At 37.4% G+C, this 19,119-nt stretch overlaps 1 protein-coding gene across 2 annotated transcripts in view; it reads right to left on the bottom strand.

Annotated features, from left to right (window-relative positions):
- The window catches only part of LOC150107797 (huntingtin-interacting protein 1-like), a 632,881-nt gene that overhangs the window by 526,129 nt on the left and 87,633 nt on the right, over positions 1-19,119 (bottom strand). For both annotated transcript variants that reach the window (XM_090392055.1, XM_090392056.1), the window contains one exon: positions 16,523-16,599. In XM_090392055.1, coding sequence (XP_090248181.1) covers positions 16,523-16,599 — 77 coding nt within the window. The remainder of the gene's footprint in view (positions 1-16,522; positions 16,600-19,119) is intronic.

Here is a 19,119-nt window from a genome sequence, read left to right as displayed (position 1 = left end):
CAAAAATGGGAATGAAACATAGTAGTCTCGGAGGCTGTCCCATTTGGCACTGTTATAATGCCAAACTACTCTTGTGCAGGTGTGATTGTATAAGCGTTGTTGCATGGGGCAGGAGATGAGCACTAGGTTGTGGTTAGAACTGACCAGGGGGCTCATTACATTTACTGTATATTTGGAAGGGTCATCAGTAAGGAAGAGATCTAGGGTATTTGGAAGTGATTTGGGTTATCTGGTATTCTGGTCGGCTTGTGAACAATTTGTGTAAGGAAGAGGAAAGCTAGTTGGTGTTATAGAGATTAAAATCAACTAGGAGGATGATTTCACTATTGGGAGATGGGACTGGAGAAAATCAACTTTTGAGGAGAGGAAATTAAAGAGCTCAGAGTGATTGGTTGTATTAGGGGAGCAATAGAGACAGCAGATGAATTTGACTGAGTGGGGGAGGGATATTTTTAACCAAAGGAGGTCAAAATTGGGCGATTCTAGGTTAGGTACTCTCTGGCAGGGTATGTCAGAGCGGGTATATGCACACACACTACCCTTGGATCGATAAGAGTTAAATAGTGTATAGTTTGGATGGTTGAGATGGATAATGCTGAAGGAAGGTGAAATTTGAGTTTCTGTAAAGAAGAGTAGGTGGGGTTTGGTTGACTGCAGATGATAGTGGACACTATTAAGATTGCAGTTGAGACCACGGATATTGGTGTAGTGGATATGCAAGGGTCTGTGGAGCATAGCTTTGACTGCAGGGGTCTTGCACGTTTCCTATGTAGTGCCTGCATACTGGTCTCCTTGGTGGCTATTAGTGGTGTCACTTGGTTTTTGCACTAGTTTGGTTTGTTTGCAGTCTATGGTCCAGCTGTTGTCTCCATTTTGGCGTTTTTCTCCTAGCTGTCTTCGGAGTAGGGATCTTTGTTTCCTTTGTGCAAAGGTTAAGTCAGGGTGAGCATGTACACGCGATTGGGGCAGCTGTCCTTTAGCTTGCTATTTATCACCATTATTAATTTGGATGTATTTGTTGGTGTATCACAGATCACTTTCACGAGATGTGGAAAGTTAGTTCCGTCCTTTTGTTTATGGGTCCGAAACAATGATATCTGATGATATTACTGGAATTGAAGTTGCATTCACCTGCAAGTTTGCTAATGTCTTCTTTTAAAGATTTACCGTTTTCCTCCGGAAAGATCAGAATAACAGTGTTGAGTTTCATGTTTTTGGCCTCGAGCGACGTGTGTACCACTTATGCAATTAAATCTCGGAGATCATTAGTGGGTACAGAGATGCGCTTGCGATCGACCGTTGGTCGTCGAGTGTCTCAAGCTTTGTTTTCAACTTTCGGATTTTGGACGAGAAAGTATCGATTGTGTTATTAAGGTGTTGTTTGAGATTTTCAACGTTTACATAGGTTCAGCAACTGTTTAACAGAAGGAAGGCACATCGAACAGAAAAAAGGCTGGTTCAGTTCGATAAAAAGCTTGAGCACCGATTCATCTATTTTTGTGCAGGAAGTATGTAGCCAGTTGCAACAGAAATCGCACAATATACCTTTTTTCTTTCGGTAACTTTGGATTCGCAACTGCGGCACTTCGTATTGTCTTTCAGTTTGTTGACTATCAGCTGGGCCACGTTGATGGGACTCGAAGTAATCTTTTGTTGTTGGCCTTTGTTGCCGCCATCTTTACATCGCATGGTAGGCATAGTGGGTGCTTTCACGCAGCTGTTTTTTTTTTAATGGTAAAAATAACTGATATGGAAGAATATGGGTACTTACGAGTTGTGTAGAAGTACCCTCTACAAAAAAAACTTGCAAATATGATAAAATTCAGGAGCACAAGTGTAACGAAACTTATTCACAGGTGCCACAGGGAATCTATGTGAGTTGCCCCAATCCTGAAAATACATCAGGTGCAAACTTTGTTTGCTTGCACTTGGATAAAGGATTAAACCATCATCATCATCAAATTCCTGCCATGTACCCTCAAGGGGTGTACAGGATATGACAGTACAAGATGAAAAAATTACATCATTACTAACTTCCTATCTACGATTTTTCTCCAAATCAGTCTGTTACTTGTCAAGACTCCAACATTATCAGATCTTATATTTCTATCATCTAAGGCACTTTGTACCGTATCAATCCACCTATATCTTGGTCTTCCTCTGGGTCGTTTTCCTGCCAACCTGGCAGAGAACACTTGTTTTGCTAATCTTTCCTCTCCCATTCTATTTAAGTGATCATACTATCTGAGATTAGCTCTGCTAACACATTCCCGGATGCTGACAATGTCAAGTTCTTTCCTAATATCCTCATTTTTAATATGATATTGCCATTAATGCCATCTGTTCACGCCTATAATCTTTCTCAGGACTCTCATATCTGCGGTCTCTAGTCTTTGGTCAAGTGTTTTACTTCTGACCCAGCTCTCAGATCCATAAGTTAAAACAGGTTTGAACACTGTCTTGATTACAGCTAATTTAGTGTTCCGACTAATTTCTTTCTTATTCCATATGAATTTATTCAATTGACTTCCCACCATACCAGCTTTGCTGATTCTGTTGTCTATTTCTATATTTAATTTACCATCTTCAGTAAAAATCGTGCCTAAGTAGCTGAAATGTTTTACTTGTTCTACAGGTTCTCCATTCACAACACAGTTGACATTTTCAATGATTCTGCCTATTTTCATCGTCTTTGTCTTTTTATTGCTGACCTTCATACCATATCTATTACAACAGCTATTCAAATTTAGTCAGAGAATCTTGCAGACTTGTAGCGGATTTATTTAGAAGTATAACATCATCTGCATAAAGCAAAGAGCTGACATTAACATCTCCAATTTTGATATCAGGTTTAATACCACATTCCTTCATAATGTGATCCATATAGATAATGAATAACAGAGGGGATAATGTACATCCTTGTCTCACACCAGATTTAACATTAAACCATCTTCCTGTATTTCCTTCAATTCTAACTGCTGGCTTACAACTCAAATAAAGACTAAGTATTGCTTGATATAATGCCTCATTGACACCATATAACTGCAGCATATTGAATAGCTTCTCTCTTGGCACCTTGTCATATGCCTTTACCAAATCGACAAAACTTAAATACAGATCTTTGTTGTATTCCCATGCTTTCTCGACTATTTGTCGCTTGTTCTTCACCAAGCTTTTCTCCCACAATTCTTCTCAACCGTTTCTCAAGTATACTTGCATAGATCTTGCCAGAACACTCAGTAGGGAAATACCTCTGTAATTCTCACATTCAGTATTATTTCCCTTTTTATATATGGGTACTATGAGAGCTCTACTCCAATCATCGGGAATTCCTCCCTCTGTCCAGGCTTTCTGAACTATGCAGTGCAGCCACTGTAAGACTTTTATACCACCATACTTCAGCATTTCTGGTCGAATATCATCTACTTCGGCTGCCTTTCCACATTTCAAGCCTTTGATGGCTTTTTCTTCTTCAAGTATGGATATGTATTCCTGACTGCATGCCTGGTCAGTGTTTTTTTTTATCACAGTGCTGTCATCACTGCTTGTTTCATTTAGCAGATTTTGAAAGTAATTACTCCATACTTCAAGGATATCTTTTTCTCCGGTTTTCATGTCACCTTTATCATCTCTAACTCCTTTTATAGCACTCTTTCCTCCATTCTTAAGCTTCTTCAACAACCTCCAGAATATTTTGCCACCTTCTTGATATTTATTTTCTATATTCTTGCCAAAGTCCTCCCATGACTTTTGTTTAGCTAGTTTTACACAGTGTTTAACATTCTTGCATTTGTCTCTTATATTCTCTAAGAGCACAAGCTGACTTATTTGACAGGAACTTTTGATATGCTTTCTTCTTTTCCTTCACTGCCTCTTTAACTTCCTGTGTCCACCAGGGAGTTCTGATTTTTTTATCCTTGCACACAACTTCACACATGCCTCTCTGGCAGAATCAATCAATGTTTTCTTCAGAGTTTGCCACTGAATCTGCAAGGTTTGATTCCTGTTCTCAAACTCTTTCATTTTCTTTTCAATAATCTTTCTGTATTTTAGTCTACAGTTCACATCTGAGAGCTGCTCAACTTTCATTTGCTTTAAAACTTTCTTACATGTTATTCTTTTCAATATGAAATTCAATTTTATCCTGCTCAAGACTAAATAGTGATCACTTCCAATTTCAAATCCTCTGTACACTCTGGTGTCCTGCACCAGGGAGAAATCATCACTATCAACAATAACATAGTCAATGAGACTTTTCTTATTCCTAGCCTCTTCTCTCCATGTGAATTTGTGCACATTTTTATGTTGGAACATGGTGGTAGTAATAACCAGTCCATGTCCTGAGCAGAAATCCAACAGATATTTGCCATTATTATTAGCTTTGCTCTTTTCTCCAAATTTTCCCAAAATATTTTTGTATGTCACACAATCATTTCCCACTCTGCTATTTAGATCCCCAACAAGGACCAACTTTTCCTTTTTCATTGTGTCAGTTGCTTTTTCTAAAGCCTCAAAAAATTCCTCCACTTCTACCTTAGTAGAACCTTCTGTGGGACCATAGGCACAAATAAGTCTCATTGTCTAGTTCCCCATTCTCATATTTGCCCACATTACTCTACTTGAGACTGACTGCCATTCAAGAAGATTAGCCTCGTATTTTGTGTTGAATACTATGGCTACTCCTTCTTTTCCTTGATTGTCATTGTCTGAATATAACATTTTGTATTTATTGCTCAGAAAGATCTCACCAGTTTTGGTCTTTTTTGTTTCAGTCACCCCTATTATGTCGATCTGGTACTTATCTAATTCCTCAGCTATCTCCATTTCTTTGCCATTCAGGCTTCTTACGTTGATAGTACGGATCTTTAACTCTGGTGATGTTGAGTTGGGGTTTGTTTTCAGATTTGTTCCAGTAGCTGACTTTTCGCTGTTCGCCCTGGTTCCCTGGCAAATACAACAGGGGCCTTGTTTAACCAGGCGACGCCCCAGCTGGCATGAAATTGTGTCATGTTGTACCATCATTTTTTATTTTGGTTTAACCAATAAGAATACAATTTGGTCGGCTAAATCCCAACTTTCTACTTGAAATCACCAGTTATGTAAATTGCCACAATCTGAATTTGAAGTTGTAATCTTCAAATATAGTGCTTGTCCTTAGTTTTGGACACCAGTGCAGTTATGTTGCACCAGGAAAAGGTTGGGAAAAAAAGATAGTATTAAAAATATATTAAAGAAATGAGAAATGCTAAACCCAACAAGACACTGGAAAAACAGGTGTAAACCGGGACATGTGGTCACCCTAGTTAGAAGTTATTAATAATACAAGTAACTATATATATATATATATATATATTTGGAAATGAAATTATTATTATTATCTGAAACCTCCAGGGAGTCAAGGACTCATCGAGGGAGGCTATAAATCATGCAAACCAGCTGCCATACCCTGCCTTAAATATATTCACACTAGATGCACTTCACTATTCCTAAGGGCAAATTATTCCACTCACTCACTGCTCTCCAGGAGAAAAACCTAGCTCTTACCCCTTTCCTGACTGTGAACAAACTCAACTTCCATGGATGCTCCCGTGTTCTCTCCCTCCTTCCATATAACAAAAAATTTCAGCAGTTTAAATCCTATAACACCCATTTAAAAGTTTATAAACCTCTATCATATCACCCCCCCCTCTTTCTCCTGTTAACTAGTGTCTGCAATCCACATACTCGCAATCTTCCTGATAATTTAAATCCCAAAATCCAGATATAATCTTTGTAACTCTTCTTAGCACCCTTTCCACAGCTTCTTTATCCCCTTGGAAACTGGGAGACCAAATCTGTGCACAACAGTCCAGTTGTGGTCTTATCAAAGCCTTATAAAGAGGCAAAATGACTTCCTTATCCTTACATGTCAAGGTTCACTTCAATATCGCAATCATCCTCTGAGTTGTATTTGCAACTTTTGCTATGTGACCTTTGAACTTTAAATTCTTATCTACTAATAAGCCAAAATCGCTTGCCTCCTCAGTAATTTCTTGTAGCATACCTCTGCTAATATAATATGCCACTGGAACTCTAATCATACCAAAGTGCATAACTTTACACTTACTAACATTAAAACGATGACCATTTCATTTGCCCAAATTTCCAGCCTATTCAAATCATTTTGTGAGTGTGGAATATCAGTAGCATCTCTGATTGTCCTGCCTATCTTGGCATCATTGGCAAACAATTGCAAATCTGATATTAGACACTTCTTGATGTCACTAATGTACAAATTGAACAATAAAGGCCCAAGGGCTTAACCCTGAGGTACACACTGGTCATTTTAATTAATCTTTGTACTGGTTATTGGCAGTACTACCCTTACATCACGTCCAAACATCTTGTCCAGACTTGATATAGGCCTAAGCCTTTTCAAGTGTTTTACCCTATGCCTGTTCTAGTTATCATTGTAGTCATTCTCTGGTGGCACCATGCCACCAGTGTGCCCTGTAGGGCCCTCAAGGAAAGGACTTTTATATCCTTCTGCATAAGCCCAACATGTTTTAAGTCCTTATAACTATCTGTACTCCATACGGTAAAGAGATAGTGGTGCTGATAAACCTTGGAGTTTCCCCGTGCTCCTCTCGTATCTTACTAACTAGATCTTGGTTATTTTTATAATAATTTACTTTATTATTATGGCTATAGGCTAGTGGGCACCCTGTTTCCACCACCTGGCCATCAACTACCCAAACGGCACATCTCTTTTAATCACTAAGTCTGGCTTATGCAAACTCGCAGAGGTCCTATAATATGGTTCCACTGCAGTCTCCCAACCTTTGTTCTTAAAGCAGTTGTTCAGAATGGAGACCACGGCATTATGCCTCCTCATGCAGATCCCATGGGTGCGGAAGCAACCCTGGGCTATATGAGACAATGTCTCACTGTAGTGGCAGCCAGCCCTACAGTTGGAGTCATCACTAACCCATTGAGCTGTGCGAGCTCGAGTTGGCAGGGCATTGATCCTCGTCCTGATAAGGTCAATATACTCGAACCCAGGGAGGAATCTGGTGCCACTCCTTACCCAGTCATGCTGGGGAGTCACCAGATATGACTCTTTTAAAGGAGCACCATCTACAGAATAGTGCAACAGAGATGCCCATCTCTTGTGTTCTGAGGGTACTGACTCGATTAAAGTACCTTGATAATGGGACCAGCCTTTAGCCCGCCTAAAGTCTTCTTGTATTAATGGGCTATAGAAAGCCTCTCTGCAGATGGGGGGAAGAAGATAGTTCTAACTGCACGATTCTTGACAGCTGCAGACATGGGATCAGCCATCTAAGTGATGGAACCCCAAGCCCACCATCCTTCTCCCTCACATGGAAATATGCAGTAGGGGTGTCAGGCGGCAGTCAGAGCCATGATCTCACGGCTGAACGGATAGCCCTGTCCGTTCGGGACAGTACCGAGATATATGTCCTACCAAGCACCAAATTGTGGTAAAAGCGAGGTAGGAGATAGTGGCAAAGGAGAAACAGTCTTTGCTGGGGCTTGAGAGGAGCTTTCCTCAAAGAAGCGATCCCAGCTTCAAGATTAGAAGGGACAGAAGATCTTCATCTTCCCTTTGGGGGTGAACATGATACCAAGGAATCTCCACTTTTCCAAGATGGTCAAAGCATGCAACGGCCTCCCGTGCAGGGAAAACTCTGTAGTCTTGACTTAAGCTTCTTGTCACGACCAGAGAAGACAAGAGCTAAAGAGCAGCACTTCTCTACATTAATAGAAAGGCCTTGAATAGAGAAGTCAACTGCCCAATTAAGGAGTTCCTGCAAGCCTATCTTAGTACGTCTGCAAAGGCCATAGCATTAAAGGAAGAAGCGCCTAGAGAATAGCCTATATGGCTAGGAAAAGAATGAAGAAATTCTCTATCTCCCCTTTTCTTTAACTGCATCATCTATGATGCAGTTAAAGAAAAGTGGAGATAGAGAATCACCCTGGTAAACACCACGCACTGCGGGAATAGAAGTTGCACGGGACCCTGTAGCGATAGCGATGGAGCTACCCAAGTATAGCTCCATAACATAGGAAAGAAAGGGTTCTGGACATCCAGCAATAGACAGTGCTCAAAGGAGAGCAGGAAGGGAGAAGCTATCAAAGGCCTTTTGGAGGTCCAGCGACGCTACATATAAAGGCTTAAGGTGCCATCGGGAATCAGAGAGAAGAGAAGAAAGAAGATATATATTCTCAGCACAGCCGTCTGAAGGGACAAAAGCTCTCTATCTATAATCATGCTGTATATGTTGCTGAAGTCGTTTAACTAATATTTTATGATAGAGACTAAGTAACACAGGGAAGATGGTGATAGGTTTCAAGTCTGATGCACAGCTTGAAGTTTCTTTCTTCGGAATGAAGATAGTTCTTGAAGCATGTAAGTATGGTGGTATTACTTTACTGGAAAGGATAATGTCCACTAAGTCTTGAAGAATCTTCAACGGCACCTTCCGAAGCCTAGACGCAGGAAAGCCATCAGGTCCGGAGGCAGAGAGATTGGATGGAAGAGCTGCTTGAATCTCCTGGATGGAGACAGGTTGGTTTATCTGAAGGGCAGGAACGGACCTCAATATCGTAGGTTGGTCATCATAATCAGGAAGTGTGGAGGTGGAGCAGAAAAGACTATACTCCAAAATTTGACAAAATCATCATGTAAGTCTGCTAGAGGTGGAGGGGAAGCACCGTCAAGGATGGTTTTGGCACACTGCCCTCTATTCTTTTTTATAGAGGGCCTGCATAGCTGCATAGGCCCTCTTTCTCTGCTTCCTATTTGACAAAGTCATTGTAGAATGAAACGTAGGCTGATGTTGACAAGGCATGAAGTCTTCAAAGAATTCAGAGTGGAGGTAGTCATTCAACTGATCTGTGATATCCATTCGCAGAAGGTGAGTCTGGATGAGATATTTAAGAATTTGATGTTATATTCTGGAAGAGGCTTTAATTCTCAGACTGACATCATCTAGAGATGTCAGTCTGAGAATTAAAGCCTCTTCTTTAACAGCAGGATGGTGCCTGGAAGATGGAGAGGCAGGGACAGGAGATACGGAGATATTATTTGTCCCTACCTGTGACAAATGAGCTGCCAATTCTTAAACTAAGGCTTTGTAACTGGCTTTCCATCTATGACACTTGATGGCATCCAAGGATCTTAATGAGAATGCCTTAAATAAATTTGGTCGATTCACGCTCACTGTATACCACTTTCTAATATCTGTCTGTTAACCATCCCCCTGATCCAAGTCAAGAGTTTACATTCCAATCACACATTCTCAAGTTTGTGCAAGAGCCTTTCATGTGGTATCCTATCAAATGCCTTAGAAAAATTCAACTTTATCACAGTGTATCCATTCCCTTTATCCAACTCAGCCATTACATTGTTATAAAATATGAGCAAATTACTAAAACATGACCTTTCTTTAGTAAACCTATGCTTCTCCTTGCAGAGGCATGGCTTGTTTGTCTACCCATTTCTGTATGAGAGTTCTTACCACCTTCTCTAAAATCTTCACTACCACACCAGAGATACTGATAGGTTGGTAGTTAGACACATCACTTTTTGCACCACCCTTGTACAATGGAACTATCATACATTCCCTCCATTCCTGTAGTATCATTCCTGAGCTGAGACTCGAGTTAAAGGCTTAACCAATTCGGCTGAACATTCCTTTTTTAACAGATGGGCTGATATTCCATCTGTCCTATTGACAAATTCTTATCCAGGTTATGTAACAGCTCTTCAACCTCATTTTCATGAACCTCTAACTTTTCATCCAACGTAGCAGTAGGACTGTGCACCATGCTACGTACACCTGGTTGACATATCTTAGCAAAGTGATTGCTCATTAACTGAACAACCTCCTTAGCTTCTGACACTCTAGTGCTATCTTCATTCAATAGTTATTCTTCCACATTCATTCTTTCTTTCTTTTCCTTACGGCATAACGATAAAATTCTTTTGGATTGCCTTTAGTTTGCACTGCCAATTTCTTTTCATAATCCATTTTAGCTTTCCTCATAATATGCATTACTTTTCTGGCCTGAGCTTTATATATTTCATAACTCCTCTCACTCTTATTCTCGCGATATTCTTTTCTCATCATATTGTAGATCACTTGCTTAATAAGGAAATCGGAGAGAACAGATCTTCATATGAGAAAATTTTTTTAAAAAGTTCTGGCTTTTTGTGTACATGTGTAGAGAATAGTATGCAGAATAGAAACTAAAATCTATGTGTTGAGAGAGCTGTAGGACAGAGAGGAATGAATATTTTATCAATTTTGTTAAACTGTAGCCATTACATAAGAAGGCATGACGAGTGTAGTTAAGTTCAACTGTAAAGGATAGTCAGACTGATATGATACTCTCAACTACTTTTTATAATACCACATTCATGGGTGGAGAAATTATGAGAAAGTTTGTGCCTATATGAATTAATTTTCACTAACCTCTAAAAAAAATGGCAACATTAAAATGTTGTGTAATTAAAGTGTCGAGATTTGCCAATGCCAGTGCGGAAGACCATAAATACATCTGCTACTACAATTACAGGGTGTCCGGGATAAATTTGACAGTTTCGTAAGGAAAAAGAAAATCTTCTTTGTATCTATTAAATTTAATGAATTGACAAAAAAACATTACAGGCAGAGTTAATTACAATACTATCAACAAGATTTACTCAAAATAACCACCATTAGCATCGATCACAGCTTCAATTCTGCTTCGGAACCTCGAACAAGCTGATGCTACAGTCTCTCTGGGAAGGGCCGCAAAAACTGTTTTAATTTTATCCATTAACTGGGCTTTTGTATTACTGGAAGTGCGATTGGTGTCTTTTTCAACTGCGCCCCATACAAAATAATCCATGGGGTTAAGGTCTGGGGAGTTTGGAGGCCAAACATTTGGACTGGTGAAGTCGTAGAAATTTTCAGACAACCATTTTTGACTTTTCCCAGAGGTGTGGCAAGGGGCCGAATCCTGCTGCCATACATACGGCCTACCATTGGCTACCCTTGTTATCCAGGGCTTGACTACAGTTAGCAACTCCACGAACAAAGCCCGAATTCCAATGCCAGGGTTCTTCAACACCTGTTCCTGCAGATTTGCGAGGAATTCTGCTGTACGAACGCAATCAGATCGTCTGCTAGGGATCTTTCTTCTTGCTACATCCTCGTAGTCACCATTGCAAGTCTCTAGTTCATGCCTGATTGTTTTTACTGTATTCAGGGAGCATTGGGCAGCAGTCGTAATATCCTTATTTTGATGGCGGGCACGAATCATCATGATACAAGTTATTCTCTTCCATGATTCAGGTGGGTTCCAGCTATCCATCCTTTCTGACATCTTGTATATGAATGAAGAAGGGTCCAAACTTTTAAATGAAGAGAAGTGTGTGTTAATACATGTAACTTACGGAAAAATATAATTAATTATAAATATGTCAAATTTATCCCGAACACCCTGTATATGATCAGTTGGGCCTAGCAGACCATGCCCTGAATACCCTGCACAGAATCAAATGGAAAAATATCAGTTTTTTTAGAGGTTTTTTTAATCACAATAAGTACAAACAAGACACCCATTTTTTATAATTAATCAGCAGTAGAGCTTAAAAACTAAACCAAAACAAGTACTGTTGTAGTAGGAGAATTAAGTAGTAGTGGAGAGGGTGAGATGTAATAATTATCAAAGTAGAGTAGAGTGCCCTTCCACAACGAGTCCTTGGACTCCATGGAGGTTAAACGTAATAATAATATGAGAAGTAATTTTTGGAACTCCTAAAAAACCATGGCTGGCAGCAGGGCTCATATAGATCCTTAAAAGATTAAAGATACCAATCTTTAAACTTCACATTACTTGCCTTAGTATCCCATAATGCAAAGTATAATGCCACTATGGATTTTGGCATTATACTATGCCACAATCCATGGCATAGTATAATGCTGTGGATTATGGTAATGGTCACTACCCAGACCGGTTTCAACCTTCATTGAGGTCTCATCAGTGGGAGCCAGACCCAGAGGTTGAAGTAATGCAAAAGTCATATTTCTTGGTATCTTTTAATTTACAGCATAACCAAGTGGAAAAACTTCTAACAACCTTCTCTAATCCAGAGTATTTTAATAATAAGTTGTGACACCTTTTAGCTACTCATATATGAAAATATGACTTTTGCACCCACTGATGAGAGTCATTAGCTTCTAATGACTTCACATTAATTTATAGCATAACCAAGTGGAAAAACTTCTAACAAGGAACCTTAAAAGACTTTAGAATTACAGTAGGCATACCTTGGTCATATGACACATTAGATTTCAAGACCACTGTCATACAGCGAATCCCTACTCCCCTCTTTTTTTTTTTTTTTTTTTTTTCACTTGTAGATCCATGTAATGGTTTAATGACATTTTTAAGCTACCATATGCATGATTAAATGACAAACATTAATTTATGTCAGTTCTGTAAATGAAAAATTTACAACAATTTTCGCAAACATAAATTATTCTGAATAGCTTGGCTTAAGGCAACACATCAACCAATTTGGTCATCAATCTATACCATTAAAAGTGTTTCCATTTCGGAAATAAGACTGCCATGTTTACGGAAAAGTATACTATTAAACACAGCAGCAGTTTTGTTACTTTACCTGTGTTTTTATCAAATGTAACAACGATATTTTGAGACAAATTTAGCCTGTGATTTATCTAACCATTCAATACATCATCAGAACTAAATTGAATTAATTTTAATCTTAGTATTTAATGCAATACATTTTTCTTTTCAATGGAAGCAATTGCACCCGTACTTTGAATTTTATTTGCCATTATCAACAACAATAAAATAAAATAATAGTCATACACATTTTATAATTCACAGTGAAACAACAAAACACAGGAGATGCAGTGAGCAATGATGTTGTAAACAAGCAACTGCACACTGTCTGATTCAGAGGAACATCATGTTGCTAAAAATCATGGTATAAGCAAATGCAGTGTTGTATAAATGGCCACCGGTCATAATCGAAAATCATTGTATGAATGGATTGTCATAATGAGAGGAGATTACTGTATCATTGCTTACCACTTGCTTCTGTGTTGCTTATGGGCACATTACAATTCTAATATTGTATTCACTGTCTCTGTAATCGATACAACATATTGAGGTCATTAAACCAACATTTAATTTATTTCTAGATGCTGTCTTTATTCCATTAAACCAAAAATAAATAAATAAATGAATGAATAAATAAAATTAGGAAGTAATTTATTCCAGAGAATTTTCTAGAACAACTACTTTTCTTTCCATATTTTCACTAAAACAAACTTATTGTCAGTCCCTATGGTTTATTATATATACAGAAATATTTTGGGAAAATTTGGAGAAAAGAGGAAAGCTAATAATAATGGCAGATACCTGCTGAATTTCTGCTCAGGACATGGACTGGTTATTACTAACAAAATGATCAAACACAAAAATGTGCACAAATATGCATGGAGAGAAGAGGCAAGGAATAACAAAAATCACATTGACTATGTTATTGTTGATAGTGATGTTTTCTCACTGGTGGAGAACACTAGAGTGTACGGAAGATTTGAAATTGGAAGTGATCACCATTTAGTATTGAACAGGATAAAACTGAATTTCATAAAGAAGAACATGTAAACAAGTTTAAAGCGAATAAAAGTTGAACAGCTCTCAGGTGTGAACTGTCGACTAAAATGCACAAACATTATTCAAGAAAAATGAAAGAGTTTAACAGGAACCAAACCTTGGAGATTCAGTGGCAAGACCTGAAGAAAACATTGATTGATTCAGCCAGAGAGTATGTGGTGAGGTTGTGAGCAAGGATAGAAAAATCAGAACTCCATGATGGAAACAGGAAGTTAAAGAGGCAGTGAAGGAAAAGAAGAAAGCATATCAAAAGTTCTTGACAAATAAGTCAGCTTGTGCTCTTAGAGAATACAGAGACAAATGTAAGAAAGCTAAACACTGAGTAAAACTAGCTTAACAGAAGTCATGGGAAGACTTTGGTAAGAACATAAAAAATAAATATCAGGAAGGTGGCAAAATATTCTGGAGGCTGTTGAAAAAAACTCAGAAATGCAGGTAAGAGCGCTATAAAAGGAATTAGAGATGATAAAGGTGAGAGGAGTACTGGAGGAAAAATATATCCTTGATGTATAATAAATTTAGTTTAATCCTTTATCCAAGTGTAAGCAAACAAAGTTTGCGCCTGAAAATATCTTCAGTACTGGGGTAAGGTAGTACAACACCAAGCAACTTGCAGCAAAGGTGGAGCAAGCTAACATCACTCCTATCTCAGTCTGGGTAGTGGCCATTCCTTTAATGCATAACATTATACATATCTACAAGGAGATGTGTTTTGCATTATGGGAGATACTGATATAGGAGTTATGTTAGCTTGCTCCACCTTTGTTGCAAGTTGCCTGGTGTGGTACTACCTTACCCATCCTGAAGATATTTTCAGGTGTAAACTTTGTTTGCTCACACTTGGATAAAGGATTAAACTAAATTTATTATAGTCTAACCAAGTGAAAAATAAACTTTTAATATCCTTGATGAATGGGGTAATTACTTTGAAAAACTGCTAAATGAAACAAGCAGTGACAGCAAAATAGTAAAAAATTCTCAACAGGCATGCAATTAGTAACACATATCCATACTTGAAGCAGAAAATCCATCAAAAGCCTGAAATGTGGAAAGGCAGCAGGAGTAGATGATATTCGACCAGAAATGCTCAAGTATGGAGGTATAAAAGTCTTACAGTGGCTGCACTGCATAGTTTAGAAGGACTTGGACAGAGGGACAAATTCCAGATGGTTGGAGTAGAGCTTCATAGTACCCATATATAAAAAAGGAAATAAAACTGAATGTGCGAATTACAGAGGTATTTCTCTACTGGTTAGATATATGCAAGTATACTTGAGAAATGGTTGAGAAGGATTGTGGAAGAGAAGCTTGGTGAAGAACAAGTTGGATTCAGGCCAAATAGATGCTGTCAGGATCAGATTTGCACTTTACAAATAGTTGAAAAATCGTGGGAATATAACCAAGATCTGTATATAAGTTTTGTAGACCTGCAAAAGGCATATGATAAGGTGCCAAGAGTAAAGCCATTCAAAATGCTACAGTTATATGCAGTAGCACACCAGTAGTGTCCGACACCTGTGTGCAAAACTTTAGTTGGTGCCCCTGTCCCCCCCCCCCCCAATAAAAAATCCCTTTAAAAAACATGTTTTTTAAGTATTTCCTCCTCTTTGGCACCTGTGTGCATTACGCACATTGCACACTGTTGCCGCATACCCCTGATTATATGGTGTCAATGGGGTATTTTATGAAGCAAAGCTTAGTCTTTTTTGAGTTGTAAGTCAGAGTTAGAATTGAAGTAGAGGAGGATGGTTTGATGTTAAATCTGGTGTCAGACAAGGATGCACAATTAACCCTCTGTGATTCATTATCTATATGGATCACATTATGAAGGAAAGTGGTATTAAACCTGATATCAAAATTGGAGATGTTAATCTCAGCTCTTTACTTTATTCAGATGATGTTATACTTCTAAATAAATCAAGTGTAAGTTTGCAGAAGCAGAATTCCCCGACTAAATTGAATAACTGTTGTAATAAATTTGGTATGAAAATCAGCAAGAACAAGACAAAGAAAATGAAAATGGGCAGAACAATTGAAAATATCAACTGCATCATGAATGGAGAACCTATAGAACAAGTAAAACATTGAAGCTACTTAGGTACAATTTTTAGTGAAGACGATAAATTTGGAAACAGACAACAGAATCAACAAAGCTAGTATAGTAGGAAGTCAACTGAATAAATTTATATGGAAAATTAGTCAAAACACTAAATTAGCTGTATATACAGATATATTTTGAACAGATATATTTTGTATATCTATTCAAACCAATTTTAATTTATGGATCTGAGAGCTGGGTTAGAAATAAAACACTTGACCAAAGACTAGAGACCAAGATTTGAGAGTCCTGAGAAAGATTAGAGGCATGAGCAGATGGCATCAATGGCAATATCATGTTAAAAAAGGGGATGAGGAAAGAACTTGACATTAATAGCATTCCTGGATGCTATTAATGTGTTAGCAGAGCTAATCTCAAGTGGTGTGGTCACGTAAACAGAATAGAATAGGAAAGCTTAACAAAACAAGTGTTCTCCATCAAGTTGGCAGGAAAAAGACCCAGAGCAAGATATAGGTTGATTGATACAATAAAAAGTGCCAGAGAAGAGAGAAATATAAGATCTGATAATCTTGGAATCTTGACAGATAAGAAATTGAATTGGAGGAAAACTGTTGATAGGAAGTTAGCAATGTTATAAGTTTTTCATGTAGTACTATCATAATATCCTGTACATCCCTTGAGGGTACACACGTCAGGAATTTGATGATGATGGTGGTTTATTATAATATGAGGCCAACTGTAATAAATAATAGGTATACTCACAATACATTGACATCTCTTTCTCCAATGTCATCTAATTCTTCATCAGTTACTGATAAATTACCTGGAAATCGTGGATTCTAAAATAAAACAGAAATTAATGAATGGCAAAATTTCAAAAGCCAATTAATAAATCTTGATATAATATCACTTCATCTCCAATGTTAAATTAGTAATATCCTATTAATTAGAACTAATATTATCTGAATTAAAGTTTATTCTATTCAATGTTGACCATCATTTCCATGTTAAGATGAACATCATCATCATCCTCACTGCATGAATTAAGCACTATAACTGCTTCTAATTATGCTTTTATTTGAGAATAAAAACATTGATACGTATGTTTTAATTAGCCAGATACATTCAATTTGGTAACATAGTTACCACCATTTTCAACATAGAACAGACAAGAGACGATATAAATGACAATGAGTTACACCTGTCAAACTTGTTATAAATTGGGAAAAAAATGAAACTAAAAACACAACTTTGTGTACTGATGGGTATGTGGAGGTAGCATTAATGGGCCACTGAAATGCAATACATACACCTCCAAATCAAAAAATTAGAATAATCAAGGAAAATGTGTTGAATGATTTACAATTCTAATTTATTGCATAGAAAATAATTATTACCAAATATAAATTAGTGTCATCTAAATCTATGTACTATGTAGATTTTATAACCATGTAAACACACAAAAATGTAATATAAATTATAAGAAAACTGTTATTTGAAAATATTCACAAAATTAGAATAATTTTTTAATGCAGTTCAAAATATTAGAATATTTCAAATTTATTATTATTATCAAGAGACTTCCAAGGAGTCAGAGACTCACTGAGAGAGGCCACATACTACAGGCACCAGCTATCATACTTATTCTTGAATTCATCCACAATGCTTGCACTCACAATATCCAATTCATTCCAATCACACACACCACCCTATGAAAGAAAAATCAAGCTCTCACCCCCCTTCTTAGCGGCATTCATTCTCAGCTCCAAGGATGCCCTCTTGTCTTCCCCCCCCCCCCATCCTCCATAAATTGAATAATTCCATCAACTGAAATCCTGTATGACCCTTTCAGAAGTTTGTATCAATCATATCACCCCTCTTTCTCCTGTTTGCAGCCTATAAATTCTCAATCTGTCTTCATAATTGTCAGATGTCATCTCCTTTCAGGAGGTTCTAAACTACCTGGAGTTTCCAGCATGTGCAGTTTTGCGCTTCTCTTTTAAATTCTTCACAGGACAAAAATATCCAGTCTTTAATATTTCCCATTCAATCTGTTCTTTGTCTTCCTCTTCTTCTTTTTCCTTGTATCATTCCTTCTAGAACTGTTTTTTGTAGGAATTCATGCCTTAGTATACGACCAAGGTGGTGGTTTTCCTTTTCTTAATGGTTTTCAACAAAGTCCTATCTTCTCCAACCATCTCTAATATTTCTAAATTAGAGTCTCATGGACTGCCAGAAAAACTAAGAATTCTTCTAAGGATCCACATCTCAAAGGCTTTTAGTTTATTTTCACAATATTTTGATATTGTCCAGGTTTCTGCTCCATGCAGCAGTGTTGACCATACGTAGCATTTGGACAGCCTAATTCTTGTTTTTGTGTGAATTTCCCTTGAAAAACATTCTGACCTTGAGGTCAGAATGTTTTTCATGCTAATGAAGGCTGATCTAGCAATTTCTATTCTTCATAATATTTCCTTATCACACTTTCCATTCTCTGTAATTAGTTGGCCCAAATATATATTATTCTCTACTTGATCTAAGGTATTGCTTTTGATCTTGATATTTATATCGGGTATTTTCCCTTTTTCTCTTGTTACCAGCGTGGTTTTTTTTGAAGTTGAAATTAAGTCCATATTTTTCATTAAAGTTCAGGCATATCTTCTAGTAGGTTTTGTAGATATTTTTTATTTTCAGCTAGCAGTACTGTTATCATCTGCATATCTTAAGTTGTTTATATTTCCGTCTCCTATGCTGACTCCTTTAAATTCTTCTAATTGGACATTATTTTCAGTATAGAGGTTAAACAATATAGGAGAAAGAACACAGCCTTGTCTGACACCGTTCTTTACTGGAAATTCCTTTGAGGTTTCTCCTGATATTTTTATTGAGGTAGTTTGCTCCCAATATAGATTTATCAGTAATCTGATATCTTTACCATCTACTCCTAATTTTCTGATGTATTCGATTATTTGTTCATGTTGTATATTGTCAAAGGCCTTTGTGTAGTCAATAAAACATAAGTAGATTTCTTTCTGTTTCTCCAGATATCTTTCTATAATAGTTCTAATGCTGAAGAGTTGTTCTCTAGTTCCTTTATTTTCTTGAAAACCAGATTGTGTTTCATTAATTTCCAATTTGATTTTATGTTTATTTCTTTCTAGGATGATATATAACATAACTTTCGTTATCTCACTGATTGTTCTGTACTCTTCACATTTGATTGTCTTCGGTTTTTTCGGTATTGGTAGGAATTTCGAGTGCTTAAAATCTTTTGGCAGGTGTCCAGTTTCACACATTTTGTTACATATGTCAGTCAGTGATCTTATAGTCTTATCATTTAAAGCCTTTAGATATTCTGC

Source organism: Typopeltis vanoorti, chromosome 4, assembly GCF_054136105.1.
Source record: "Typopeltis vanoorti isolate ZY-2024b chromosome 4, IOZ_Tvanoo_1.0, whole genome shotgun sequence".
Classification (NCBI taxonomy): domain Eukaryota; kingdom Metazoa; phylum Arthropoda; class Arachnida; order Uropygi; family Thelyphonidae; genus Typopeltis; species Typopeltis vanoorti.
This window is presented reverse-complemented; position numbering and strand designations above follow the sequence as displayed.